Source organism: Lycium ferocissimum, chromosome 2, assembly GCF_029784015.1.
Source record: "Lycium ferocissimum isolate CSIRO_LF1 chromosome 2, AGI_CSIRO_Lferr_CH_V1, whole genome shotgun sequence".
NCBI lineage: Eukaryota > Viridiplantae > Streptophyta > Magnoliopsida > Solanales > Solanaceae > Lycium > Lycium ferocissimum.
The window spans coordinates 65171465-65199128 of NC_081343.1; the positions used below are offsets into that span (position 1 = coordinate 65171465).

Sequence of the window (27664 nt, forward strand, 5' to 3'; positions counted from 1 at the left end):
TATGATCGGTGATAAGTATTTTTTATTATTAACCAGAAATATTAAGTTCGGGTCATAAAATGAAATTATCGTTGATTGTAACGTTTTATTCCAAAATATGGTGCGAAACTGAAAAGGTCTTGGTAGTGTTAAAAAAAATAATGAAATATAAAGAAGGTATACACAAGAATGTGGAGAATATTTAAAAGAATGCAAACCCCTTTTTGGTATCCTTAATTGCTGTAAGTATTGATTCCCGTCCGATGTTTAGGGTAAAAAGTTTCCATGTTTGGAAATATTAAAGACTATGAATATTAAATAAACTAAAGTGTTTTTAATTAAGGTGGCCACGACAACCAAGTCCATTCGTTTCCCTTTAGGTGGTATATATTAATTAGTTAATTAAACTGTGCTACACTGTCAGATATTATTGAGATTAGCAATTTGTAATTTTTGTTATTATATTGTGATGTCCAGCACGCTTATCTGTCTCGTTCCCCATCTCAGACCCCAAGAAATACAAAGGTAAATTACATAAGTGAATAAATTAAAACAACTTGATCTAGATATAGCCACTTTTATTATTATTTTTAAACATATACCCCTTTTAAAATCTTCCTAGTTCTTAATCAAACGAACCAGGAGGAATATTATGAAGAGTTCCTTTGCCTCGATTGCATTTAGCCACGGAGAACTGACTGTGTACGGCATCAGCCGTAAGACATGATGAGTAAGCTACACTATCAGTAAAACTTTATATTAAAAAAAAAATTGAAGTGTTGTGCTTATAAATGAAGATCTGCTTGTGGTTCTCAGGATCATTTATCAGATTTATGTTTAAAAAAAGTTTTTTTTTTAAATATTGATGCAATAAATTGAAAATAAAATCACCAGCATCTATGATAATATGGATGATTCAACTATATTTGGGAGGCCCTGCTTGATAACTTTTTAAGAAAAAAATATTATTTCGTTACGTTTTCTTAAAATCAAACAACCTTTTCTCGTCCAAGCTATAAATCATCCCTAATTTCTAATTGGCCTCACATTTTTATGATTTCAAACTTTTCAGTCAATTAATTCAACTATCTAGAAACTTCAAGTTCCCGATTCTCATTTTACCCCTAACGAAAAATAGAACAACAAATTAAAGTCCAGCCTATTTCTTTGAAGGGTATAGAAATTTTAAGTACTTATGATATTCTGTTCAAGTTGGCATCGCCAATTTTTATAGTCATGGGACCTTTTGTTAATAATTGTCATCTTAGCAGTCCCTAATTCCTTAGAAAGTCCTTTGGAAGCTTTCTACGGTTTTTATATATTATACCTTTTCTAGATAATATGGTCAAAATTGAGATCTTCTTATTGTCTCTCCGGCCAAGGGAAACAAAAGAAAAGAATTACAGTCAAACCTAGCTACACATTTTTTGGTATAGAAAGTTGCTGAAAAAACTAAAAAAGTGAAGTTTCTCTCATGTCTTGTCAACTTATCATCTTAGGTTATTTTCTCTCGTCAAATGTTACTAAGCGTTTGGACAATATTTGATTGAACTTGAAATGTTATTTTAGAATCAATATTTATTTTACAATTTCAAATATTCTTTTTAATTTCAACCAAATATTCTACGTTTGCTTCCTTGCTTTGTGTAAAACAAATAATTACTAAAAATAGTTACAAATAGTCGGATATAGATATTTAACGAGGTAACAAGAAACTTACATCGATTGATTTTGCTCCTACTGTGGCAAATCCACCATTTAACTATCACTACAAAAGAAAATGAAATAGCGATGGATTCTAGCGCAAACCATTTTTCATCGCTAACTACCATTTGAATTTAATAAGGATGATGATGTTATTGAGGCCGTATTTTTTTCCTTGTAAATCGATGTTATCACCCATTTTATAGCATCTTACTTACTAGGAAAATGTTGTTATTTGAAACTTTTGCGCTTTTCGTTTATAAATGTGGATACTGTTTTGATTTAAAACAGAAAATCGATGAGTTTTTGTAGAAATATGGATAATTTGAAAGGACAAACCAATATATAATATGAAATTACAAGGTCATTGATCGGTTGTTGAACAATTTTATGATGAGAAACTCTAATGGGCTTGTAGCCCAAAGGCATACTATAGCAGCTGCCTACTATTCGTCAAATAGCGTTTCTTATTTTTTCGGTTATCACTTTGAAAAATAATCATTATCATAGATTTTTAAATACCATTGATGAAACAATATGATAATATCCTGAACTTTCGTATGTAAAATTTAAAACTTCACAAAAATAACTATTTTTCAATTTCTGGAGCCGACTAATAAATATTTATGAATATTAGCCTAATATGCACATTCATGAGTAAAATAGAACAATCTCCATAGAAGTGTTTCCAAAATCGGAACCTCCCTCAGATTCTCTCCATTACAATATACCTAACCATGATATTTATCTAGCCTACACACAAGGATGTTATTATAGCCACTATTCACTAGGCAGCTAACCCGCAGCCCAAACCTACCATGCACCTCCTAAGTAAAATAAGGCGATTTCTACTGTTAGAATTAATATAATTGTGATTTTTAATTTGTCATAGTGAAAATGGAAAACCGCAAGAGTAGCTGTATATAGGAATAATATCAAACAAATTGCCAAATTGGATTCTTCCCTCGGTTGTCCTACCAATTATATTATTACATTAAAAAATTCGTACCCATGGTGTCTAGCCTACGCACTAGTACTAGTATGTTAGCCACTAATTAGTTAGAGCAACCTACCTTAATCCCAACCCTACTATCACGCTTTGGCAACATAATGCTATATCTTTTGTTAGGGATGATCTAATCCATTGTAAAAGGAATAATATGTACCAAAGTTGGAAAATAATTAGATTTGAAGTTTTCATTTTATCATTAATGATCATACTCTATGACTACACAAACTCTATATCATGTTTATAATAACAAATTGTTTCAAGATATTTATAACCTCACAAATATTACGATATATTAAGATCACCAAATTCAAAATCTTACTTTGTTTCTTAATTTTTACGCCCAATCAAACTACGTCGTATATATTAAAAAGGGGAGTACATAATTGTAATTTGCCTGTGTAGATGCAGCTATATAGAGAGGGAGTAGGAGTAATAAGAAGCAAAGTTGTCAAAATTGGATGCCGCCCACAGTTGACCCAACTCCTAGTCGTATCCATTTGCTAAGATTGGATGCCGACAAGTTGTCCTCCCTATCACATAACACCTATCTATTGTGTGTAGCCGATATCTAATTATGGTGTCCACTAGGCAGCCCATGCATAACCTCAAACTAACTATGGCGCTGCACTACATTTCCTATTTCCTACGAGTCAACGAAAATAGTGTATATTAATATTGCAAGTTTAAAAAGCTGCCGAAAGTTTTTTTTTTTTTTTGTTTTTTTTGTTTTTTGTTTTGGTTCCTCTTTATACGGACTGGAAAAAGGAATAGAAGTATAGGTTATATAGCCGTTCTAGAGGAACACTGCCAATCAAAATATTTGGAAAGGCAGCAATAAGATTTCCATTACAAGCTATTATGAGTTAGGAGCCGTTTGGAAATGGTTTGAAATCATGAGATGAAATCATGTTTGGACATGCAATTTGAATTTCTTAAGTGTATTTTTTCTGATAGACATAAAAACCTACAAATTGTGACAACTATCAAAATATTCTCAATTCTTATACAATCTTACCAAATGAGAAAATGCTTAATAAACAAAATTAATACACCACTAGAAGGCGTCTTTCTAAAAATACAAAATTAATTGATCAAACTTTAGTTCAATAAAAGAAAATTTAATATGAATAGAACGTGAATTATCGTTTTAATATAATCCTCCCACATGATAGACATAAATAAAGGTTGGTAAATGGTTGGTGGGAGTAATAGTTAAAAATATCTATTAACTTATGGGTCAATTTTTACAAAATATAAACTTATGGGTCAAGTTTTACATTTAAAGATTTTGAAGCCATGGTTTGAAACCCCAAATCGTGCTTTTTTTTTTTGATGATTTGGGATTTGAAACAATGAAATGAAATGCACGTCCAAACACTGATTTCATCTCATGATTTCAAACCATAGTTTCAAATCGCATGTTCAAACGCCTACTTAGATATATCATACTTACGCACGTTATTTTGTTGGTTCAATTCTACTAATTATTCAAGACGATATCATTTGGTTAGTTTTTGACTTCTCACTTCTATCAACCAAAATTAGATCTTTGAGACAGGAAAAGACCCACATACATTACCAAACCTGGACATATACATCAGCTTTGGTAAGTGCAAATAGGAGCCACAAATTGCAAAGAATCCAAGTTAGCCATTTATCCTGTAAAGGAATTGGATAAGGATGCTATTGTTTGCTCTGCCAGTTCATTTTGCATACAGAGGATGTTATAGTTTGCTCTGCCAATTCATTTTGCGTACTGAACATTTAGCATTTCGAACATCTAAGAATAATGGGGCAAGGGAAGACAATGTTTTTAGGGGAAAGATCAGGGATGCCCCTCAAAATAAAAAAATTACCCGCCCATATTCCTATTATTTTAATGCTCCCAGAAAAAATTAAAAATATTTACCCGAGTTGGCCCCTAGTTATGATACCAACACAGATATAAATATACCTTTATGGACAGATAATCATGAAATATACCTAGCCTACCTGCTTCTTCTTTAGTCCTCCATGATACCATCATGATATATAAATATACCGAGATGGTATTATGGAAGATTATGTTCCTTAATTAAAAATGAAACACTTTTTCGAAAAACTTCTATGATACCATCGATATACATATATATATAAATATACCGAGCATCATAATATGATATAAATTATGTTCATTAATTAAAAATGAAACACTTTTTTCGAAAAAAAAAACTTCTATGATACCATCGTCTTATATACATATACCGTGATGGTATCGTGAAGGATTATTTACGCCATCGAATTATTTATTAAATCTTCAATGAGATACTCAGATCATAATATCAATGACTCATCCATGCCATATAAATATACCGATTTTACAATATCATATATGGATCCAACTAGATTATGGTTCGCGAAAGTCCCTTTTTTTTATTAATTTGGTATTTAAAATGATAATTGAACGATATAGACCAATTGGAGGCCACGTGATATATAAATATACGCATTAATAAAAATGGTACTTTTGGATGTATCGGGAGATAAGGTCAAAAATATTGATTTAGCGGGGGGGTACCGTTCGGGTAAATACTTTCAAATGGGGCATAAAAGCGAAAATATTTGGGCATAAACGAACCATTTCCGAGGTAAATATTTTATATTTTGGAGGCCATTAGTCATGTTTTCCCATGTTTTTATGATCTGGACTGATCCAATATCCCACTCTTCTGGCCCAATTCGACCTTTGGGTCATTTGCACTATTGTTCCTATTTTCTGCTCTTTAATTTTTCTCCTTCAAATGGGCTGGTCTTTAATGTTTGCCCTTCAAAGTCGAACTTCTGCCTATAGAGATATAAGTTATGTATTTTAATATCCACAAGTTATATTTGCGCCTTTAAAGAACTTATTCCCCTATAGACATAAGTTCTATTTTGAAGGACAAAATTAAAGACCAACCCTTTTGAAGGTCAAAAATTAAAGACCAGTCCAGTTGAAGGTTAAACTGTGCAATTACTTCCTTTTTTTTAACTGCGAAATGTAACTAAATCTAATTCATTTTTTTTTTTGCGCGGATTGTCCTTCTTCTGGGGTGGTCTTTAAATTTTGCCCCTCAAATTGGTGGTTTTAAGTTTTTCCCTTCGCTTGAAAAGGTGGCCGAAAATACTGAGGTTCTGGGTTCGAATCCCCGCTCAGACATAAAAATAAAAATAATTTCACAAGGCAAGGCTTTGAGAAAATCTGCCTTATGCGGCACAGGTTGCCTTAAGGAATAACTAAAGTTATGCCGGATCCGGCATGGTTTGCCTTAAGGCATAACTAAAAGTTTGTCTTATAAGGCAACCTATGCTAGATCCGGCATAACTTTAGTTATGTCTTAAGACAACCTATGTTGTCTCCGGCAGAGGTTGCCTTAAGGCATAACTAAAGTCTGCCTTTTAAGGCAACCTCTGCCGGACCCGGCAGAACTTTAGTTATTCCTTAAGGCAATCTATGTCGCATAAGCCATACTTTTCCAAAACCCTTGCCTTGCATTTTTTTTACAATTTTTATGCCTGAGCCGGGGTTCGAACCCAGAACCTCATTGTATTATAGGCGAAGGGCAAGAATTAAAGACCAACAATTTGACGGACAAAAATTAAAGACCACCACGAACAAGGGACATTCCAGCGAATTGCCCATTCTAATTCAACTCTAAGCAGGCCCATTAATATTAGTTAAAGAAGTAAATCTACTAAGTATATACCTGAAGGAACAATTGTCGTCTCCAGCAACTTGAATTAATCTTCATGGCCTTTGCATCACGCTGAGCCCGAAATTAATAATCTTCAAGCGTACAATCATTTTGGTTTTGAGTTTGATCTCTTCTTTTTCTAGTATGTATGTAGTATGTACTGATCTTTCCTTCCTTTCACTTATTGTCAAACATACGTTACCTTAATCGGCCCACATACCAGCCGTTAGGCCTCACCTTTTAATTGCACGGTTTCCCTTCAAATGGACTGGTCTTTAATTTTTGTCTTTTAAATGGGTTGGTCTTTAATTTTTGCTCTTCAAAATCAAACTTATGCCTAGCGGGACATAAGTTATTTAAAGGTGCGGGCATAATTTGTGGATATTATGATGCGTAACTTATTCCTCTTTACGCGTAAGTTCGATTTTGAATGGAAAAAATTAAAGACTAACCTATCTAAATTCTAAAGAGAAAATATTAAAGACCAACCCAAAATAGGAACAAAAGTGCAAATGTGGAGGACGTGAAACTGTGAAAGTGGGCCATTGATCATCTTTGCCAACAAGAGGCAGTTATGAAAAGTTGGGCCTCATCTTTTGGTGGACGACAAGCAAGCGGGCCATTGACTCTTTTTGCCAACAAGAGTTAGTTGGTGAACGATGAAAAGACATACCCGACAGTTGATAGCCCTCCTCATGACATGCTTTATGATATTTATTAATTAGTGCTTAACTGGGGTGGTAAATGAACGGTTTAGATTGAAGATGGATCAAAATAAGCTGAATTAATAAATAGGTTATTGTTCAATGATGTTTAAGAACTAGTTATTGGGTCAAGATTAGCTAAATGATGGGTCACAACCCTCAATTTTATCAAGTTTTAATTTCTTTGTTTATTTTTATTATAATTTGTTCAATTAGCAAACAAACTAACCAAAAAAAAAAACTTCATTATTATAGCTATATGAGTATAATATATCAAACAAAAAAAAAAAAATTGAAGAGGTTGATAAGATTTCTCATAAGTTAATTTGGGCTACATATTTAGTTCAAAATATCATAACTTTTAGATGAACTTAATTTGGACATATAAGATGAACTGAGTTCATAAATGAACAAGTCATTAGCTTGGTCAAACTTACACAACTTGGGCATATTATGTTTTTATGGATAAATTTAATCACCACTATGCTTAAGGTGTTTTAGCTACTAATAATGAGCTTAAGAAGGAAACCACTATTGCATCCTTTAAAGCCCAACTAATGGTGTCAAGTCACATCTTCCAACGAATTTGACATGCCCTGCACCCCAGGAAAAGAGAAGTATCCCAAGTGGATTTCGTTTGTTTCCGATGCACTACAAGTTGGTAAAATATTTATTCAATGTTTAATTTGCTTTTTGTAACACGGCTAGTGTTAAATACACCGTCACGAGAAGATTGACATTTAATACCACCTCTCATTGTAATAAAGTTTTTGAAAATCCTTACCAATATTTAAGGTAAAATGAAAATAAGAAGGAATAACTGAGGGGCAAATACATTTCTTGTTTCTTAAAAGGGGAATACTTGCATTGTTAACTTCTTAATACATCAATACAAAATTCTATCTTTCTTTTATGTAGATGATGTCTGGTTAATTTGTGCATCTCAACTAATTCATCAATGAAAAAAAAAAACTAATTCATCAAATTGTCTACTACAGTTCAAAAACACAAGTACAACTATCGAGTCAACATGCTTACCAAAGACTTTGGAGCACATGGAGTCATGCTAAGTGTTATAATTAAAATTCAAACCTGAATCTTTTGTCGTTGCTTGTATACTTCAATCACTAAATCATCCTCTTAGAGACTTTTTAACGCGGAAACGATAAAAACACAAGATTAACGTGGTTCGGATCGATGTGATCCTAGACTACGGAGAACGGCCGACACTTTTTAATATCAAGGGAGAAAGTAAGTTACAAGATTGAATACTCTTAGGTTCTATGTTCTGTCCTACTTAATAAATCCTAGCTAGCATATATCTGTATTACTAGGTCTAATCCTTATCTAGGAAGGATCTAAATCCCAATAACACTCGAAAACCAACAAAGAAAAAAGTTTCCTTTTATTTCTTTCCGCTTTTGAGTAGGAATTGGCTTTAATATCTTCTCTACTTCACAATCTCTACCTTGAGATGAATTTCGAGCTTTCATATGAACGTCATTCAGTCCAATATCTCTAAGTCTACGTGAGCTAACTCCGTGTAGGAAACAAGATACACTAACTGAAACCTTGTACATACTAGTAGCTCCACCTTGCCCTGCCGTTCTCCATCCTGACACATTAGTTGATGAGAACTACTGCCAAATTCATACAATGACTGAACTTGACAAGAGGAACCATCTTGGTCAACATATCCGCTGCGTTGTCCTTTGTGTAAACCTTCAAGACCTTAACTATGCCTTGTTCAACAACATCACGAATAAAATGGAATCTGATATCAATGTGTTTGGTGCGATCATGAAATCTCTAATTTTTTATCAAGTGAATAGCATTCTGACTATCATATTTTAGAGTTGATTCATGTTGAACCCTACTCAATTCTGACACCAAACCTTTCAACCATATAGCCTCCTTTACTGCTTCTATATATTCAGCTTCTGTTGTGGACAAAGCAACTATAGACTGGAGAGTTGCCTTCCAACTTATGCCACTACCTGCAAGAGTAAAGATATTGCCCGTTGTTGATCTCCTTCAATCAAGATCACCTGCAAAATTAGAATCCACATAACCAAGGACCGAGAAGCCTTCATTTCTCATCCTACAAAAAGTTAGACCAACATTCGAAGAACCTTTAAGATATCTCAATGTCCACTTAATTGCTTCCCAATGTGTCTTACCCGAATTAGACATGAATCGACTTACCACACTCACTACTTGAGCAATATCTGGCGGAGTGCAAACCATAGCATACATAATACTATCAACTGCACTAGAATAAGGAACTTTTGACATGTACTTCACCTCTTCCTTTGATTGCGGTGCCATCAAAGAAGAAAGTCTAAAATGTTGTGCTAACGGTAAAGTAACGGGTTTACATTTATTCATACCAAATCTTTGAACTACTTTCTCAATATATTTTTTTTCTGTGAGAGATGTACCTCACCGTTCTTCCTGTGAATCTCCATTCTAAGGATTTTCTTAACTTCACCTAAATCTTTCATGTCAAACGCCTTACTTAGCAGTTTCTTCAAATCATTTATATGTCATACTATTAGCAGCAATAAGCATGTCATCAACATATAACAAGAATAAATATTTGAATTACCAGATACCGTCATGTGATACATGCATCTATCAAATGCACTTCGAGAAACCTTTAGTAATCATGAACGCATCAAATCTCTTGTATCAAATCGTCGTGGTGATCCGTTTCAAACCATACAAAGATTTCTTCAATTGATAAAACTGGTCTTCTTTTCCTTCAATAAGGAAACCCTCGGGAGGAAACCCTCGGGCTGATTCATGAAGATCACCTCTTCAAGTTTACCATGTAAGAATGAAGTCTTGACATCAAGCTGATGAAGCTTTAAGTCATAATGGGCAACCAAAGCTAGTAATAAATGAATTGAGCTATGCTTCATGATTGGTGAGAAAATCTCATTGTAGTCGATTCCCTCCTTCTGACAAAAGCCCTTAGCAACCAATCTCGCTTTGTAGCTAGCATCTTCTACACCCGGAATGCCATCCTTTTTTCTGAAGACCAATTTTTAACCAACAGTTCTCTTCCCCTTTGGTAGACTCACCAAATCCCATGTCTGGTTCTTGTGCAGAGACTCCATCTCTTAGGTCATGGCTAAACGTCATTGATCAGCTTCACCACACATAGTAGCTTTTGTATAGCTTGAGGGTTCCAGATCCTTTATTTCCTCCTCCGCAGTAGCTAATGCATAAGCCATAAGATTAGCTAGCGAAGGTTGAGGATAATATTTTGGATTAGGTTTCGGAATTCGTTTGTCCCTTCTAGTAGCTATACTGTATGGTTCACCCTCAGGTACTATTGTGTGAGCTTTTTCATTATCTGACTCCACCTGAGTCACTTGATCCTCGTGCTCGGTGAGTTTTACTTTTTTCCTCCACCTTTTCTGTTGTAAGAACTTTCTGTCCTACAAACTCAATAGAAGTCTTTACAGGATCAAGCATAGAAGCCTCATAAAAAGTAACATCTCTACTGATTACAAACTTAAGAGTATCTAAACTCCATATTCTATATCTTTTTAAATAAATCTTTTCGATCTCTAGGTTCTAGTTTTCCACCACTTACATGATAATATAAGGGACATCCAAAGATTCTTAAGTACGAGTAATCAGACGGTTTACTTGACCATACCTCATTTGGAGTTTTGAAGTCAATCGTCGACGCTGGAGAACGATTAACAACATAACAAGCAGTATTTACTGCTTCCGCCCAGAACTCCTTAGGCACCTTAGCATTAGAGAGCATACATCGTGCTTTCTCAAGAAGAGTGCGGTTCGTCCTTTCAGCTACTCCATTATGTTATGGTGTATGCCTAACAGTTCTATGTCTCAATACATCATGAATCTTGCAGAAATTGTCAAACTCTTCATTATAAAACTCCAAGCCATTATTTGTTTGAAAACACTTAAATCTTTCTGCCACACTGAATTTCAATTAATGTCTTCCAGTTTTTGAAATTCTCAAGGACATCACTCTTAGCCTTTAAGAAGTATACCCAAACCTTGCATGAAAAATCATCAATGAAAATAAGGAGATATCTCTTTCCACCCTTGGATGGAACCTGAGATGGACCCCATAAATCTGAATGAATGTAGTCAAGTACCCCTTCGGTTTTGTGCTTGCCCGTGCTAAAGCCGACCCGTTTAACTTTCCAAGGACACAATGCTCACAAAAATCAAGTATACTAATCTTCTCACCTTTCGAAAGGTTTCGGTTGCTCAAAATTGCCAACCCCCTCTCGCTCACTTGACCTAATCTCATATGCCACATCTTAGCCTTGTCATCATCTCGATAACGCGAGGTTACGGCATTCGCGACCTAGAATGGTGCTGCCCATAAGTACATAAAGACCACCCTCCAGTCTGGCCTTTAACATGACCAGAGAACCCTTGGTCACCTTGCAGATTCCACCTTCACCGGCATGCTTATATCCGAGCTTATCAAGAGTATCAAGAGAGATCGAATTCTTTGTCATATCAGGCCAAGAGAGATCAAATACTTTGTCATATCAGGAACATGTCAAACATTAGACAATGTTCTTATGATGCCATCATGACACCGTATACGGGCTGAACCAATGCCTGCTATTTCATATACTACATCGTTACCCATAAGTACAGTCCCACTCTTCTGCTCATAGCTAGTAAACCAATCTTTTCTGAAGCACATGTGAAAGGTACAAATTAAATCTAAAATCCACTTGCGTGTCTGAATGTCATCTGTTGAAGTAGTCAGCACATAATCTTCTCCAGATGTCTGAGCTACTTGAACCGTAGATGCACTGGCTGTTGTTTTATCAATCTTCTTATTCGGGTAATCCCTCTCAAAGTGACCCTTTTGATGACAACCCCAACATTCAGCATCCTTCCTACTCACCCTTTTCCTATACTTTGACCTAGCTAATGATTTGACTCTTCTTCTTTGGCTCGAGCGACCTCTAACCGTCAAACCTTCACTATGGTCTTCCTTCTCACCATTGTTGATATGGTTTCTTAATTCATCTGAATTCAATGCATGTCTTAACATCTGTAACGTGACCACTTCCTTACTGTACATCATTGAATCAACTATGTCTTTGTATGCCGGTGATAATGAAAACAGTAGAGTGCACGCTAGTTCTTCATTTCCCACTTTAATATCAACATGAGTAAGATCCATAGCCAATTTATTAAAAGCATCAAGATGTTACTAATTTCTTCTAGTAGATATCTTCAAGTTTCTTCCATAAACTCGCAGCTATTTTCTCGGTACTGACTTCACATAACACGCTGTCTGATAAGGATAATTGAATTGCGCTAAACGCATCCATCTCAATCTTCTGCTTCTCGACCTTTTTCGTATTTTTGGGATACGAGTCGTCCAAAGTATAGACTGATCCTACTCTCCGTAACAACGCCATGATCTTGATTTTCCAGATGTTGAAGTTATTACTTCGCCCATCAAAATTCGCTACCTCAAACTTCATAGATGACATAGTCTCCTCGTCTCCTAGATCTCACGACTTGTAGGCTCTGATACCAATTGTTAGCTCGAAAACGATAAAAACACACTAATTAACGTGGTTCGGATCGATGTGATCCTAGTCCACGGAGAACGGCCGGCACTTTTTATTATTATCAAGGGAGAAAGTAAGTTATAAGATTGAATACTCTTAGGTTCTATGTTCTGTCCTACTTAATAAATCATAGCTAGCATGTATTTATATTAGTAGGTCTAATCCTTTTCTAGAAAGTATCTAAATCCCAATAACACTCGAAAACGAACAAAGAAAAAAGTTTCCTTCTATTTCTTTCCGCTTTTGAGTAGGAATTGACTTGAATATCTTCTCAACTTCACAAGACTAAATGACATCTCCTTTTAATTTCCATATAGTTTTACAAAGTAAAGATAAACGATAGGCGAATTTTAGTCAAGAGGAGATATATGATATGATATCATAAGTAAACAATAAACACAACAATATTTTGTATACTAATTTAAAATTCTGAATTTACTTCCAGAGAGTGTGTAAATGAGTCGGCCTTCTCGTTACGGGAATGTGATACGTAGTAAGGAAGGAGCACTAACCAGCTGAGATATGATGATGTACTAGTATTAGTATTTCTCCTATATAAGAAGTGAGGGTTGACACAGGTGAAGCAGACTGGACTTCGTTGTCATGCCTGCTTGCATCCGGGGCATTATCGTCAATTCACTAATTATTAAATAGTTTCATTGGTTGATAGAGAATTTCACTGTAGCTTCTTAGGAAATATTTTTGCATATTTGACTGTTTTAGCCCTCTTTTATTCAAAAGACACAGCAGATGCTTTGCTGCCAAGTGGCATATAATGACCATACCCACAAACCACGAGTCTCTTCCACATGAAGCTAGAGACAGTACGTTAGGCTAGGGTAAATTAATAATCTGATGTATTTGATTCTTTTTCTTCTTAATTATAACCCAAATAACATAGTAATAAATCTTCTTCTTTTTTTTTTTTTTGAAATGGAATAAATCATTTGGCTTTGCAAATTGGCGATAACAGATTCATTATTATCTAGCTTAGAAAGAGACATGTGCAATAGGCTTGTAGAGCATTTTAATTGCTATAGAATCAAAAGATATATACAAAATGAATTAACAGTGATTTTTATACATTTGTACTAATTTTTAAGTGGAGATAATTAAATATACAATCTTTAATATAATTTTTCAATTTAATTAAAAAGGACAAAAATAGTTATGTTAATAATCCAAATTTTGGGCCCGTGCATAACGCGGGTAAATCCCACCAGTTATTTTAAAGATTGGGGACAGGCATTATTATTATTATTATTATTATTTTAAAGGTTGGGGACAGGCACTTATGGTTAAAGTACTTGTAATTCAATAAGCATGTGGGCAAGACGAAACAAAAAGCATCATCAATAAATTAGAAACAGCAGCAGTACTAGTACAAGTTATTTTTTAAATTAGTGGAAGCATAAGTATCAGTGCTTAAAGTTAAAAGCCATCAATAATGTGCCTTTATTGCGCTATGGGACCTAGCTAACCTTTTCTCGACCAAACTGGTGTTCATTTGATTAATTAACTTTATATAAAATCCGACCATAAATTAATAGATTTTCAAACTTCACATAATGTATTACTTTATCATCACAAGTTTTTGAATTATTTAAAGAATAAGAAAATTTTATACTTATTTTGCACCTTTTTATATGAGATATAAATAGCACAAATGTTTTGTTAAATTTCATTTTTTCTGAATACATATGTTTACTTTTCATCATTAAATAATAATCCAGATTATAATTATGCATTCTTTCAGTCTCTTAAAATGTGAGCTAAGCTTCTTTTTAATATATAAAAGAAAACATTTTACATTATTTAAGTGCTTATACAACCTAATTAATCAACTAGCACCATGTTTTTGGTATGATTAAACACGTGTAATCCCCGTTTCTCGGTTTCCGTAAGACTTTAGAAAAGCAACCATTCTTAATTAACATCATAACGAAAATATTATTTCAACAAAAGCCTCATAATTAAAATCACTTTAATTAACATTAAAAGGGTTTGACTAGCTAACTAAAATTCTGGTATGTAGGGACCAGGACATAACACAATACTGCTTTGCCCTAACGCTATTTCAAGAAACAAACAACACGGTATAAAACTGCCTAGAAAGCTAACTAAGAGCCCGTTTGGATTGGCTTTATAGGCAAAAACATTTTTTTGCGAACATATAAATTGAAAAAATAAGTTAGGGTAAATCCAACTTATTTTTTTTAGGCTAAGTTGTTTTAAACATTATAAGCTTTTTAGATAAAACTAAGTTAAATGGGTCAATTATTTTTTTGAGCTTATTTTAAGACAAAATGATTTTAAATTTGGCCAACAAACAAAAAAAAAAAATGAAAAACGAATTTATAAAGCCAACTTATAAGCCGATCCAAACGGGCTCTAAGAGGATGTTTGAATTGGCTTATTTTAAGTATTTTTTAACTTTTAAGCACTTTTCTATTTTTTTATGGTATTTAGAAAAGATAAAAAATGTTTTAAACACTATTTTTAGGCAAAAAAAAGTATAAAAATAAGTCAAAAGTCAATTCAAACACCCTCTTAACCATCCATTTTTAGTTGAAAATTATGACAAATATATAGTCACAATCCAACAAGGTCAAGAACATCAAGATATGGTTAAAAGGGAGTTGTCACATAAACAAGTCACATAAGAAGCGTGTGAAGTGGTTGACAGTTTGATACTGAGTTTCCATCTCTCTTACGCTCCCGTCAACTCAAAGCAACCCGCGAAACTTTTTCTTCTGTGTCCCCATCATTCCCGACCCGACCCGTTTACACTTCACTTATTCAGATCCAAATGCCGACATTACTTCCCTTTCTTAAGCCCTTTGGCATCATTTATTGATGATATTTTGCTTCTTTAAATACTCATTGCTCTGCTAATGGTGGTATACTGGTAGGTAGGATAAAAATGTAAGTGTAATATGCTTTGAAAATGATGTTTTACTTGTTTTTGTACTTTTTATTTATTAGTTTGCAGTTGGATTTATTTATTTGCATTGTTGTCTTTGAACAGATTCATTGAGCTGGTCGGAGTTACTGTGCAGCTATCAAATGTTTGAACTTTGAAGGTAAGTCTGTTCATTTGTAATGAGGTCAGTTTTTTTTTGTCTTTCACTGATCAGTAATTACTGTTCCTGTGCTTGTTTTTATCTATTTTGGTGGTTTCTGTTTTGGAATATTGTTCTACCTCGTTTTGACATATAGAAGGAAAAAAAACAGTGTGTATACTGATATTTTTTCTATTGATCCTCGGGCAACGAGGTAATGTAATTTGTGAAATATCATATGAGATTATCTTTATCTCTTTTATTTGAATGAAATTTATGCGAGTATTGTATGTTGCATTACCAATGGCATTTATATAGGAGTGTATAGAGCTGTACAGTGACTGGAAAGTGGAAACTACTCTAGAAATGAATCTGATACACTAATTCACATCAATGTGTTGAGTGTCAATGATTTAAGTATCAGATTTGTGCAGTTGACTCCGGAAAGCACTTCTAGATTGCATCTCCTTTTTGCGATTTCGCATATTAGACTGAGATTATTGCTTTTTTTGGGGGGATTATGGGTGTTTATGGAGAATAATTTCATAGATTTTCACTGTGCAAAGTTCTGTTGTCAAATTGCTATGTTAAAAGAACTTTGTGTATGCAGATATTTGTTTGTATAGATGTTGTTAAGACAAGAATCGAGTACCTGTAAAATATTGTACAAATAAGCCTCCACCTGAAGTTGCCCTGAAAGGCAATGGATCACAAATCATGGCCCTGGAAGAAAAAATCCACAGAAAAACACCCGGTCGCTGAAGACAAAGCAAATCTCTCATTGAGAAGAAATGACGAGGAGGTAACTAAATCATAGTCTTTTCAGTTGTTCTTTTCCGTTTGTTGCCCAATTTATTTAGCTTGCAGTCCCACATCTTCACACGGCTAAGGTTCCATTGCATAGTTTATTTCCCTGTTAACAGACTGCAAATTGATTAGAATTTAGAGATATTGGGTAACTAAATGACCAGGGTCCAACTACTAGCCCCATTAGCCTGTTTGGTGGTGGTGGGGGTGGGGGGTGGGGGGTGGTGATTCTTGTGGACTAAAGTTTAATCAGGATTGATGAAGTAGAAGGATATACAAGCCTTATAGATGATGCAAACAATCCTTTCATATCATGGCTTTGAGTATACTTTCTTCTGAGCTGACATAGGCAAATGCATAAATAACTGAAAATGATCAGGGATATGCGGATAATTGGTAGTTGGAACTATTAATTCAGAGGCCCTCCTAATAGTAACTTTTGAAGGCAATAAAATTTCAAGCTGTTGGAAGCAGAAGAAATGATGATCCTGCTTGAACTTGATGAAATCATCTATACGTTTACATGTGCTTTAGCTTTTTGGTCGATGATAGTCTTATGTGCTCTGAACCAGCTTAACTACTCTTCGTCTAATTACAGACACTATTGAGTGATAAAGCCGAACTAGAAAGAGAGCTGAAGGCTGTGAACGACAAACTTTCTTCTGCTCTGGTGGAATGTCGCGCTAAAGATGATTTTGCACAGAAACAGATGAAAATTGCACAGGAAGCAATTGCAGGTAATCATAGCTAGTTTACCATCATATTTGTATATTCACGTGTTTCGCTTCTTTTCTAGCATCTTTGTTGTATTGTTTTACATTCTATCCTCCTTAGAAATCTCAAAAATGTAGTTTTTTCCCAATGTTGTACTTATGAATGTTTTATGTAGGTTGGGAGAAGACTGAAACCGAAGCAAGATTACTAAAGAGAGAACTAGAAAAAGCTCTACAGCAGAGCGTAGCTGGTGAAGAGAGATTAGTTAACTTGGATGGAGCACTCAAGGAATGCATGCAGCAGTTGCGTTTCATTCAAGGTGAGCAGGAGAAGACGATTCATGATGCAGTATCGAAGGCATCAAAAGAATTTGAAAAAACAAGGACTCTCTTAGAAAAAAAGTTAGCAGATGCTGGGCAGAAGCTTTCCCGATTAGGTTCCGAGAACACTCAACTTAGCATGGCTCTCATGGCAAAGGAAAAGGCAACAGGACATTTAAAAGGACAAGTAGCTCGAGCAGAAGCAGGTTTCAGTGCCTTGAAGACACGACTGGAATCTGTAGAAAAAGATAATGCTTCTCTGCTGTATGAGGTACGGGTCCTTGAGAAGGAGCTTGACATCCGGAATGAGGAGAGAGAATTTAATCGCCGAACAGCTGATGTTGCACAAAAGCAACATCTGGAGAGTGTGAAGAAAATTGCACAATTGGACTCCGAATGTCAAAGGCTACGCGTCCTTGTTAGAAAGAGATTGCCAGGCCCTGCCGCCTTGGCCAAAATGAGGAATGAAGTTGAAATGCTGGGGAATGATCATGCTAAAATGAGGAGAAGGAAGTCTAATCCGTATCCAAATGGTTCAGTAGACTTAACTTCAGAGACGGCTCTTGATACTCCGAACAGAAAGGTTAACTTCCTCTCTGAGCAATTATTCATGATGGAAGAGGAAAATAGGACTCTGAAAGAAGCCCTTAACAAACAAGATAATGAACTCAAACTTTCTAGGGTGACAAATGCTCAAACAACTGCTGAACCAGAAAAATATCTTCCTTCTACGCAGGAACTATCTATGACATCACTGTCTGATATGGGCAGTGATGACATAGGTGGCTGTTCCGACTCTTGGGCTTCTGCACTAATGTCAGAACTGGAGCATTTCAAAAATGAGAAACAAATAGGTCCACCTTCAATTATAAGTGTAGGAGCTTCAGATATAAATCTGATGGATGACTTTGCAGAGATGGAAAAATTAGCCGTCGAGTCTACATTTAACCCTCTGGGAGTTATTCATCATGCTTTACCGAGGGAAAATGGAAATGGGGGTGTTTTGGAGTCTCAGTTATGTTCTCATTCATCAGAAACAGATAGTACAGAAAGAGTTCCTGCGACAGATCGTTATGTTTCCAGCAATGATAACCAGTTAAAAGCAATATTGACAAATAAAGCTTCTGGTGGAGTCGACAACATACTGAAAATGCTCTTGGAGCATGGCCATGTAACACAAAGAAACCCTTGTGAAATACTGGAAGATATCAGAACTGCTCTGGCACAAAAATATCCCTCAAGTAAGAAACCTGCGGAAGCAAATGAAAGTGCAATAGATACTGATATTACATGTTCTCCCAACAATGGTGAGTGTAAGGAGATACGTGATGACTCATATACAGGAACTGATGATAATGTCTCATTAGAAAAAAAGTGTGAACCAGACATGTTGTCATATATGGGTACATCGATTAATAAGGTGATTAATATCATAGAAGGAATCAATATATCCTCGACAGATGGTAGTATTCCAGAAATCTTATCTCACAATGGTAATGGACTTCTACCATATGAAAGTGCACCGAAGGAGACAGCCTATGTGGTTCGTGTTTTCCAGTGGAAAACTTCAGAACTCTCTGCTATTCTTCAAGAATTTGTCCAAACTTGCCGTGATCTATTGAATGGAAAGGTTCACGTTGAAAAGTTTACTGAAAGATTAACTTGGACACTGGAATGGATTGTGAACCACTGCTTTTCCCTTCAAGATGTTTCAAGCATGAAGGATACTATAAAAAATCATTTTGACTGGGATGACTCGCAAAGTATTGACATGGAAACTGGGGTGATTAATCCTATCTTTGAATTTGATAAACTTCAGACTGAAGGAGGAAACTCATTATACTCTCCTGCTTTTTCCTCACTCGGTCGTATGAGTTCTTTGCCAGAGAAAAAAGTTCTATCATCTGTAGATAATGAAAGTCAATTATGGAAAGATGAGTTTCCAGAAGAGGGACCTACAAAGGCAGATCTGGAAGGGAAACTGCAAGCAGAAACTCTCCAGAGTGATTCCTTGATGGTTCAACTTCAGGAATCAGAGGAAACAGTCAAAAGCTTGCAAAAAGAAGTAGAAAATCTCAGACAGTCAAAGGGAATGATTGAGGATCAAATTGAGAAAGAAAAGATGGTGAAAGATGAACTTGAGAGGCAATTCAAAGCAGCTAAACTGGAACTGAATGAAGCTTGTCGAAAGGCTTGCTGTTTAGAAAAGGAACTGGAGGACAAAAATAAGTCCTATAACAAGCTCGATTCTACATGTCATATGCTTGAGCTGCAGCAAGAAAGGTACATCTGATGCTTTCATAAATTTGATTAGAAGTAACTTTCTAGAGGCATTTCTTTTCCTGAAACACGTAACTTGCAGCACGGAAGATCTGGAGTTATCAGAGAATGCCGAGGTGGACCCTGAAGAAAAGCTTCTTCAAAGCGTAAGTTCCCATTAGATTCAGTTACATTCTCTCTGGCCTTACAGATCAGATTTCTAGATGCATGTTTCTTCATTTCCTCTTAGATTGGTGTTCTCAAAATTCACATTACGGAATAATGTTTGTAACTCCAATATTCTAAAAGGATCATATTTTTTTGATTTTCCAAATTCAGTAACTAAAAGGATCATATTTTATTGATGTGACACATTTGTATTGGAGAATTAGAAGAGCTTTGTACTCCCAAAATGACCAGATAAAAATAAATTGAACTTGAAAAACCAAAACTATAGTCTTGTAAATGATATGATATATCTCATTGCCTATTTCAAAAAGTAGTCGAGTTCTGTAACACTCTATCAAACATGTACTAACCGCATTAGCATAAACATTTCGTTCAATTGTGTAGGATCGGGACATCACTGCAGCTTCAGAAAAGTTGGCCGAGTGTCAAGAGACTATTCTGAACCTGGGGAAGCAGTTGAAGGCATTGGCCTCGCCTGGGGATGCCGCTCTCTTTGATAAGGTGATATCTACAACTTCAGAAACAACTACTGCTACCATGACAACCCCAAGCAAGAATTTTGGACGCCGTTCATCTCTTCTTGACAAGATGCTGGCTGAGGACGATGAAATGGGGTCTCCTACTACTACCAAGGAAGTCATTCTGGATCTCAAGAAAACTACTTCCTCCAGTTTCGGTGGTTCAGTGGAACAACCAGAAAAGTCTCCATTGACAAATGGGAGTATGCATTCAGGAAATGAAGCTGTTACCGGCTCCCTGCCTATCATGCCTAAAAATAAAAAGAATGTTCTTGGATTGTGGAGGAAGTTGTTGCGAAAAGGTAAGAAAAAAGGTAGCACTACAAAACTTAAGGTATGACCTGCATGGATGTCATTCGAAGCTGCAGCCTTGTTAGTTGTACTGATGTTTATGCTTCATTCATGGCTTGGTTAGCGCGGAAAGCAATGTTTTATTTTCCCCACTGTCTCCCTCCCTTGTGTCCTCGTTTTCTTCCACTTTTTGTATTGTATGTGGTATTGTATATGAAAACTAGAACCACTCCTTAACCTAATTGGTACAGTGTTTCTACTGCAAATGGTAATAGGGATTAAACTTCTCGAATCTTGGTGGATGAACCATGTGTGACCCGCTTCATATTTGTTATGTACACTTTTTGCTAGTTGAGTAATGTGCTTGAAGAAAAGAACAAATAAAATATCTCAGAAACAAAATGATTGTCCATTTAGACATGAAAAACAAGATAAATTGCAAATGGAACCAAAAAATAGAAAGGCATATATTTGACGAACCCAAGTGAAACAATTGCACAATGCGAAGGGAATCAGATATGACTGAGCATGACTATTTTCCAGTTATAATTCAACCTATCAAAAAAAACAAAAAAATCCTGTTATAACTCAAACCAACATTTGACCCCTAACTAACATATTTGAGTAATTTTGCACGGTGCACAAATCCGGGTTCCAATTTTATTTCCGGTAGCGGCTAAACAGAAATTTGGATAGTGATTCATACTTCATATCTGCTTCAACTTCAACGCAAGCTATTTATTGTCCGTATAGTTTTTCATTTTTGGTCTTTTTCAATTGACCCCAAACCCCACCTGTGGGAATACAATGGGTATGTTGTTGTCTTTTACAATTGACCCCAGTGTGGGCGAAGAGACCACAATGAGTGTGCGTATTTAAAAAGACTGCTGTAAAGTCTCTTCTTGTTCTTATACTGGAAAGAATTAGAATACACTCTGCTAGAGCCAAAACTGGGTAGGCCAATAACTAGGAATCATAGGGAGTTTCGTGTAACGCATCTAATATGCGGCAAAGTTGCTGGTAATTCAGTCTCTGTAAACCACAAAGTTTGCAACTTCCTGCAGCCCTGCCTCCTTGTAGCATTCAGCAATTCTTTCCACACAGTCATCCCATGTACCGTCGACGGAAGCTAGATCCAACAAGAAAGCAGCTTCATCCAGTGCAACCTACAAAACAAGTATAGAATGAAAAAGGAGCATAGACCTTTCTTCTTTTCTGTCACGAACGAGGTAGTAAAATCTACCAAGGGAAATCGACTTTGGACGCAAACACATTTGAATTAAAACTGATTAGAGGATTTAGTCATACCTGAGCAGGTTGCTTCCCTTTCTTCAAATCGGCTTGCCTACCCTCCTCAGTTACTTTCTCTTTGATGTACTCGATTTGTTCATCTTCCCATTCAGCCATATTAGCAACTTCCTGCATGGGGTTCAATTAAGAGATGAACAAATAGATCTAGCATCACTGTGCTCCAAAAAGCAAGAAGATATTGATTGGATCAAGGAATGACATACATGGTACTCGCAACCCAGAGTCCACCATGGTGATTTTAAAGCCCCCCTAGCAGCATCTTTAGCTTCTACATTACGCCCAACCCTAGAGAAGAGAAGAATGAGTTAAATAGATATACAGATTTATGGAGGAAGAAAAACTATGAGATATACAGACTTCAGCAGAACTTCAGCATTAAAGACAAAAGGCCGCGCGAATCCTGGAAAATGCTCCTTCTTTGTATAAAATTCTCCCGTCACCAAAGCTGAAATCTTCCAACAGCACGTATATATCACCCAAATGCTATGATTTGAGCATTGCTTACTAAATAAACAAAAACTTTCTTACATTGTCTCCATTGTCAAAATGTTGCTTAATTCTGCGCTCCAGTACGTCTGGAAACAAGCCGACCTAGAGAGAACATCACATGCGTGCAATTAGTTTGAGTCACAATGACTAACATCAAGATACTGCAGCATACATCCCTCCTTCTACCTTCTTCAATATATAAGTATCTAAGCTTGAAATGTTTGATGCTTTAAAGTCACCCTTCTCATAAAGTTTCTTTCCAGCACCAGCTGAAATCTGGAACAATTCATCCGCTCTTTCTTGATGACCGTCTGCATCTTCTTCCACCAAAACCCTGTGAATGTACTGATCTACCTATAGCATGGTGAAAGGAAAGGTGAGATAAACTGTGCGTGCTACAAAATCAGAGTGCAAGAGTGAACCAATTAACCCTCTGAAACATCATCCAGATCCCAAATAGTAGAGCAAGTTCATAGTAGCTCACATTCTTAGCTAATAGCCACACACCATACTTGCGCACTTCTACCAATGGCATCTCCATCCTGTGAACAATGAGGATATAAATCAAATACAAAACACTCCCTCTGTTTCAATTTATGTGAACCTATTTCCTTTTTAGTCCGTGCCAAAATGAATGACCTCTTTCCTAATTTGGAAACAAATTCACTTTATGAAATGATTTACAGCCACACAAATATTCAAGACTTATTTTGAACCACAAGTTTCAAAAGTTTTCACTCTTTCTTAATATCGTGCCCAGTCAAATGGGTTCACATAAATTGAAACGGAGGGAGTATATTTTATCCTTTTCTCTGAGATCAATTAGGAAAAAATCAAGCCCAGAAAATAAACCAAGATAAGCTCCCAAAAAGTAGAATAGAGATATCCACAAAACAGAGCAATTTGATGAATTATATTACCCAGATGGGGCAGTTGGCCATCGTAACAGTGCAGTTACAGAATCTACAAAAAGAAAAGAGAAGGGAAAAGATATGAACATAGAAGCATACTTTCAACTTAAAGAAGCTTGATATCAGATCCAATTCCTACCATACCTGAACTCTTTCTGGAAAGAGGAATCGCTAGAGGAATCAGACCTTGCTTGGCACCAGGTGAAATTATTTCCTCACCTGTCATAAAGGTGTTGTACAGTGCATAAGGTTCATAGTGACCGTCAGTTATGTTGGTCGTCAAACTATCAACTCTCCTCAGTTTGAAGATCATATCAATAACAACCAAAGCCAAAAGTCTCAGTAAAGTAAGCCTAAGAAAGGATATACACAAGTCTTCGTCGGCGTACAAGATCATCCTGTGACACTTCCTTAATAAAGGATATACGCAAGTCTTCGTCAGCGTAAGGTCATCCTTGACACTTCCTTAATATCGAGTAACCAAAAGAAGCAAAAGATTGCCCAACTTGACACCACCGACACTTTAAGTTTCAGTACCAATAAAGTTACTCCTAACAATAACATACATTGAAGAGGACCTAGAGGTAAGGAAAAGTACTAATGCAGTAACTTTTAACTCTAACTAGAAGCACGCCTAACCAGCTATATCGTGTGTGTATATATATATATATATAAAGTAAGTTTTCCAACTAGTGGTTCCAGTATGCCTGTACAGACCATGTATCAGAATAAAGTATTTAAAGCGGGCTTCTCCATTTAACTTTTTCGTTTTTTTTTTTTTCTAATAGAAGAATACTCAGATTAATCAAAATTTAAAACATGGAATTAGATTGTCTCACCTCTCACCTGAAGTATTTTGAGAAGTTCATTCAAATGCTCCGGTGGTTGAGTTGCAGCCACATCTTTGATAAACGAAACATGGTCTGCATTTCAAAAGTCCCACCGTTCTCATTTCAAGTACCCATTCGTGCATTCAAAACACACATAAGTAAAATGTGTGGTAATAACCAAATAGGAACAAATTAAACTAGACAAAAATCTCGGTATACAGAGGCAACTCATACTAACATGCCACGTCCGTGCACAACAACCAATTGGAAATTCACAGTGCATTGCAAGTATATCAATCTCATTTCCAAACTAGTACTATTAACTTTTTTCCGGAAATTCTTTTCACTTTATTTGAAAATCAGCGTTTGGCCATGAAAATTGCATTACATTGCCGGTTATCAATTATACCCCTATCATCCGTATGTATATATACAAATAAACACGGAGAAGTAACTGTAGGTGTTTACAGTTTACTTTACCTGGAGAGGAAGAAGAATAGCATCGGAATGCTGCTGGTCTACAACGGCCAAACAAAATGCCAGGAAATGCGACGGCGCGTGGACATCCGAAACCAACTCCACCACCCACCCTCATTATCTATCTTCCTGATGTGTGTTGATTATCACTGCAACTAGAAACACTCTTAACCAATCCTTCTCCTTCAATTAACTGGGCTGGGCTTCAGCTTAAACCGCTGGACGAGTGACTGGGCTGGGCTTCAGCTTAAACCGCTGGACGAGTGACTGGGATGGGCTTCAACTTCTGTTCATAAAGGCCCGTTCTAACTTCCTTCTTATTTGCACTTTTGTTCCTATTTTATGCTGCTCTTTAATTTTTATTCCTCAACGCATACTACTTTTTCGCGGGACATAGTTTATACCTTCGCATCATAATATCCCACAAGTTATGTCAGTGCCCTTAAAGAATTTATGCTCCGCTAGGCATAAGTTCGATTTTAAAGGATAAAAATTAAAGAGCAGCCCGTTTGAAGAACAAACCGTGCAATTTCTTTTTATCTGGAAGAGAAGTAGGAAGATTGGGAAGTGCTGGAGGCATTTTTTTGAGCGGATTGCCCTTCTTTTGGGGTGGTCTTTAAATTTTTCTCCTCATATTTGTGGTCTTTAAATTATGCCCCTCATATTCTTCGGTCTTTAATTTTTGCCCTTCGCGTTGCAACCCCCGAGCGTTCACGCGTAAAATCATGAGGTTAAGGGTTCGAAGACCCGCTCAAGCATAAATTAAAAAAAAAAAAAAATTGCAAGGCAAGGTTTGGGTCGCGTGTATCTGGGACCGACACACACTGTAAAGAATTACCAAAGTTATGCGGACCGCATACTACGCCTTACGGGCAAACTTGGCATAAGTATGCGGTCGGCAACTTATGGGCAAACTTTTAATGGGCAAACTTTTTAGTTAAGCCTTAACTAAAAGTCTTTCTTTATGCTTTATGGGGCGACTTTTAGTTAAGTACAACTAAAAGTATGCCTATGCGCATAAAAGTATGCCCCACGTAGCGCGAATTTTCCTTAAGACATAACTAAAAATTTGCCTTATAAGACAAAGTCTATGTCTTAAGGAAAAGTTATGCCTTATGGGGCATACTTTTAGTTATGCCTTAACTAAAAGTCTGCCCCATAAGGCATAACTAGGAAAAGACTTTTAGTTAAGGCTTAACTAAAAGTTTGCTTATAAGATGCGGACCGCATAAACTTGAAGGAATTACCCAGTTATCTTTGGACCGCATACTTATGCCAAGTCCGCCCATAAGGCATAAGTATGACGGTCGGCATAACTTTGCAATTCCTTAACAAGTGTATGCCGGTGGGGGCATAAATTTAATTTAAACTCGCCTCGCGATTTTTTTTAAAATTTTGACCGAGTAGGGGTTCGAACCTGGAACCCATGGGTTTTAGCCGAATGGCAAAATTTAAAGATTTCAAATACGAGGGGCAAAATTTATAGACCACCCCAAAAGAAGGGCAATTCTTGCTGGAGGAACTAGTAACAAATGTGATATTATCCTTCGTGGAATTTGATTTTTATACTGTGAAAGACTGAAAAGAAAAATTTTATAATAAAATTTTTTATACTGTCTAATTATTAAAACTAGGTAGCTTTTTATAGTGAGCATGAATTGAAAATTAGATCTCTTCAATTCGATCTCATTTTATTTGCACTTATTAAATGTTTGATAATTATTTATATTCATACCTGTTACACAGAAATCAAATTAATGGAGTTAAGCGTAATATTGTAAACCACGACAGAGGTTAGTATTATGAGTGCAAACCTAGAGGAACGTCTCTGAAATTATCTCTAGTAATTTGATTTATATTTAAATTCAAACGTTTTAATCTTAATAAAAGCAAATTATTTAATTCCTTTCTATCTTAGGTGCTATCTAGCAATTGTCATATACGTTGAAAGGCGTATGGACCTATCATATTCTCTAATCCTACATAACTTTTACGTAATAAACTAATACTAATCGGAGGGTAATTTGCCAACTAATGTACGTCGGTAAATTCACTATATGAGGGCTGAGGCTAGCTATGAGCAGAATCAAGCTGATCAGTCTCTTCCCTCGCTAATTTCAAGTCGTGCAAGTTTTGATATATTGGTTGACATCCAAGTGATGACTTGGCCTCCTCTTTTTCTTCTTTCTTTTTCACTTGATCAGAAACTTATCCACGACTAGATTATTATTATGATATATACGTTTATTCTATGTTACGTCAATTTTAAAAATATGTGTCACCTAAACACTCCTCATGAATATATTCAAGATAAATCAAACTCATTGTATGACAGACAGATCTTAAAAAGTTGCTCTCAATAGGAATATTAAAGTTGATCGAAGCACGTATCTTGCAAATCGTCGTACGATAGTATTTCAGGGGTTTTATCTTTTTGTAGCTTCTGCATGTATTTCAACTCGAGAAGCAAAAGTTTTTAGAGGAGTTGCAACTATTCCTGTGGTTGTCTAGTTTTCCAAAGAAGAGAGCGCACTTCCTTGCTTAATTATTTACGTATCATGTTTGGATGGAGTATACGACTTTCCCAGTGGATTGGACCTTCTAAAAGCTTCACTGACAACACCTAATCGCTTCTCAAATGTTGTTTTTTTCTGTCTCATTCATTGATTAGATTAGATGTGTCATTAAAATAAAATGACTTTGTTATCTCTACTTTCTTAAAAATTCTCTCAATGAACTGGCGATCCTAAAATCATGTTAAGGAGTTTGACAAAAAAAAT

General features: G+C 35.8%; 2 protein-coding genes across 4 annotated transcripts; one reads left to right on the plus strand and one right to left on the minus strand.

Annotated features, from left to right (window-relative positions):
* The first annotated feature begins 15372 nt into the window (after window positions 1–15372).
* Window positions 15373–21158, plus strand: LOC132046835 (filament-like plant protein 7). Of its 3 annotated transcripts, none has more exons than XM_059437594.1 (7): window positions 15373–15631; window positions 15735–15789; window positions 16379–16570; window positions 17174–17312; window positions 17465–19892; window positions 19972–20035; window positions 20442–21158. In XM_059437594.1, the coding sequence occupies exons 3-7, from the start codon at window positions 16472–16474 to the stop codon at window positions 20913–20915; spliced, it is 3204 nt and encodes a 1067-aa protein (XP_059293577.1). In that variant the 5' UTR covers window positions 15373–15631; window positions 15735–15789; window positions 16379–16471; the 3' UTR covers window positions 20916–21158. The 3 variants fall into 3 exon arrangements, with proteins under 3 accessions (XP_059293577.1, XP_059293579.1, XP_059293578.1); XM_059437596.1 differs by having other exon boundaries at window positions 15373–15618; XM_059437595.1 differs by having other exon boundaries at window positions 15373–15614.
* A 420-nt stretch (window positions 21159–21578) lies between these two features.
* On the minus strand, window positions 21579–25109 carry LOC132046836 (protein IN CHLOROPLAST ATPASE BIOGENESIS, chloroplastic-like). The gene is made up of 11 exons (XM_059437597.1): window positions 24888–25109; window positions 24417–24500; window positions 23722–23796; window positions 23587–23629; window positions 23151–23208; window positions 22853–23020; window positions 22706–22768; window positions 22535–22629; window positions 22381–22462; window positions 22175–22285; window positions 21579–22032 (listed from the first exon to the last, which is right to left on the minus strand). The coding sequence occupies exons 1-11, from the start codon at window positions 25000–25002 to the stop codon at window positions 21892–21894; spliced, it is 1035 nt and encodes a 344-aa protein (XP_059293580.1). The 5' UTR covers window positions 25003–25109; the 3' UTR covers window positions 21579–21891.
* Window positions 25110–27664: the final 2555 nt, after the last annotated feature.

Coding starts and splice junctions, on each gene's coding strand:
- LOC132046835 (XM_059437594.1), top strand. CDS start 16,472: ATGGATCACAAATCATGGCCCTGGAAGAAAAAATCCACAGAAAAACAC. Junction 17,313..17,464: donor TGCACAGGAAGCAATTGCAG/GTAATCATAGCT, acceptor TGTTTTATGTAG/GTTGGGAGAAGACTGAAACC. Junction 19,893..19,971: donor CTTGAGCTGCAGCAAGAAAG/GTACATCTGATG, acceptor CGTAACTTGCAG/CACGGAAGATCTGGAGTTAT.
- LOC132046836 (XM_059437597.1), bottom strand. CDS start 25,002: ATGAGGGTGGGTGGTGGAGTTGGTTTCGGATGTCCACGCGCCGTCGCA. Junction 24,501..24,887: donor CTATTCTTCTTCCTCTCCAG/GTAAAGTAAACT, acceptor TTTGAAATGCAG/ACCATGTTTCGTTTATCAAA. Junction 23,797..24,416: donor CAAAATACTTCAGGTGAGAG/GTGAGACAATCT, acceptor CCTTTATGACAG/GTGAGGAAATAATTTCACCT.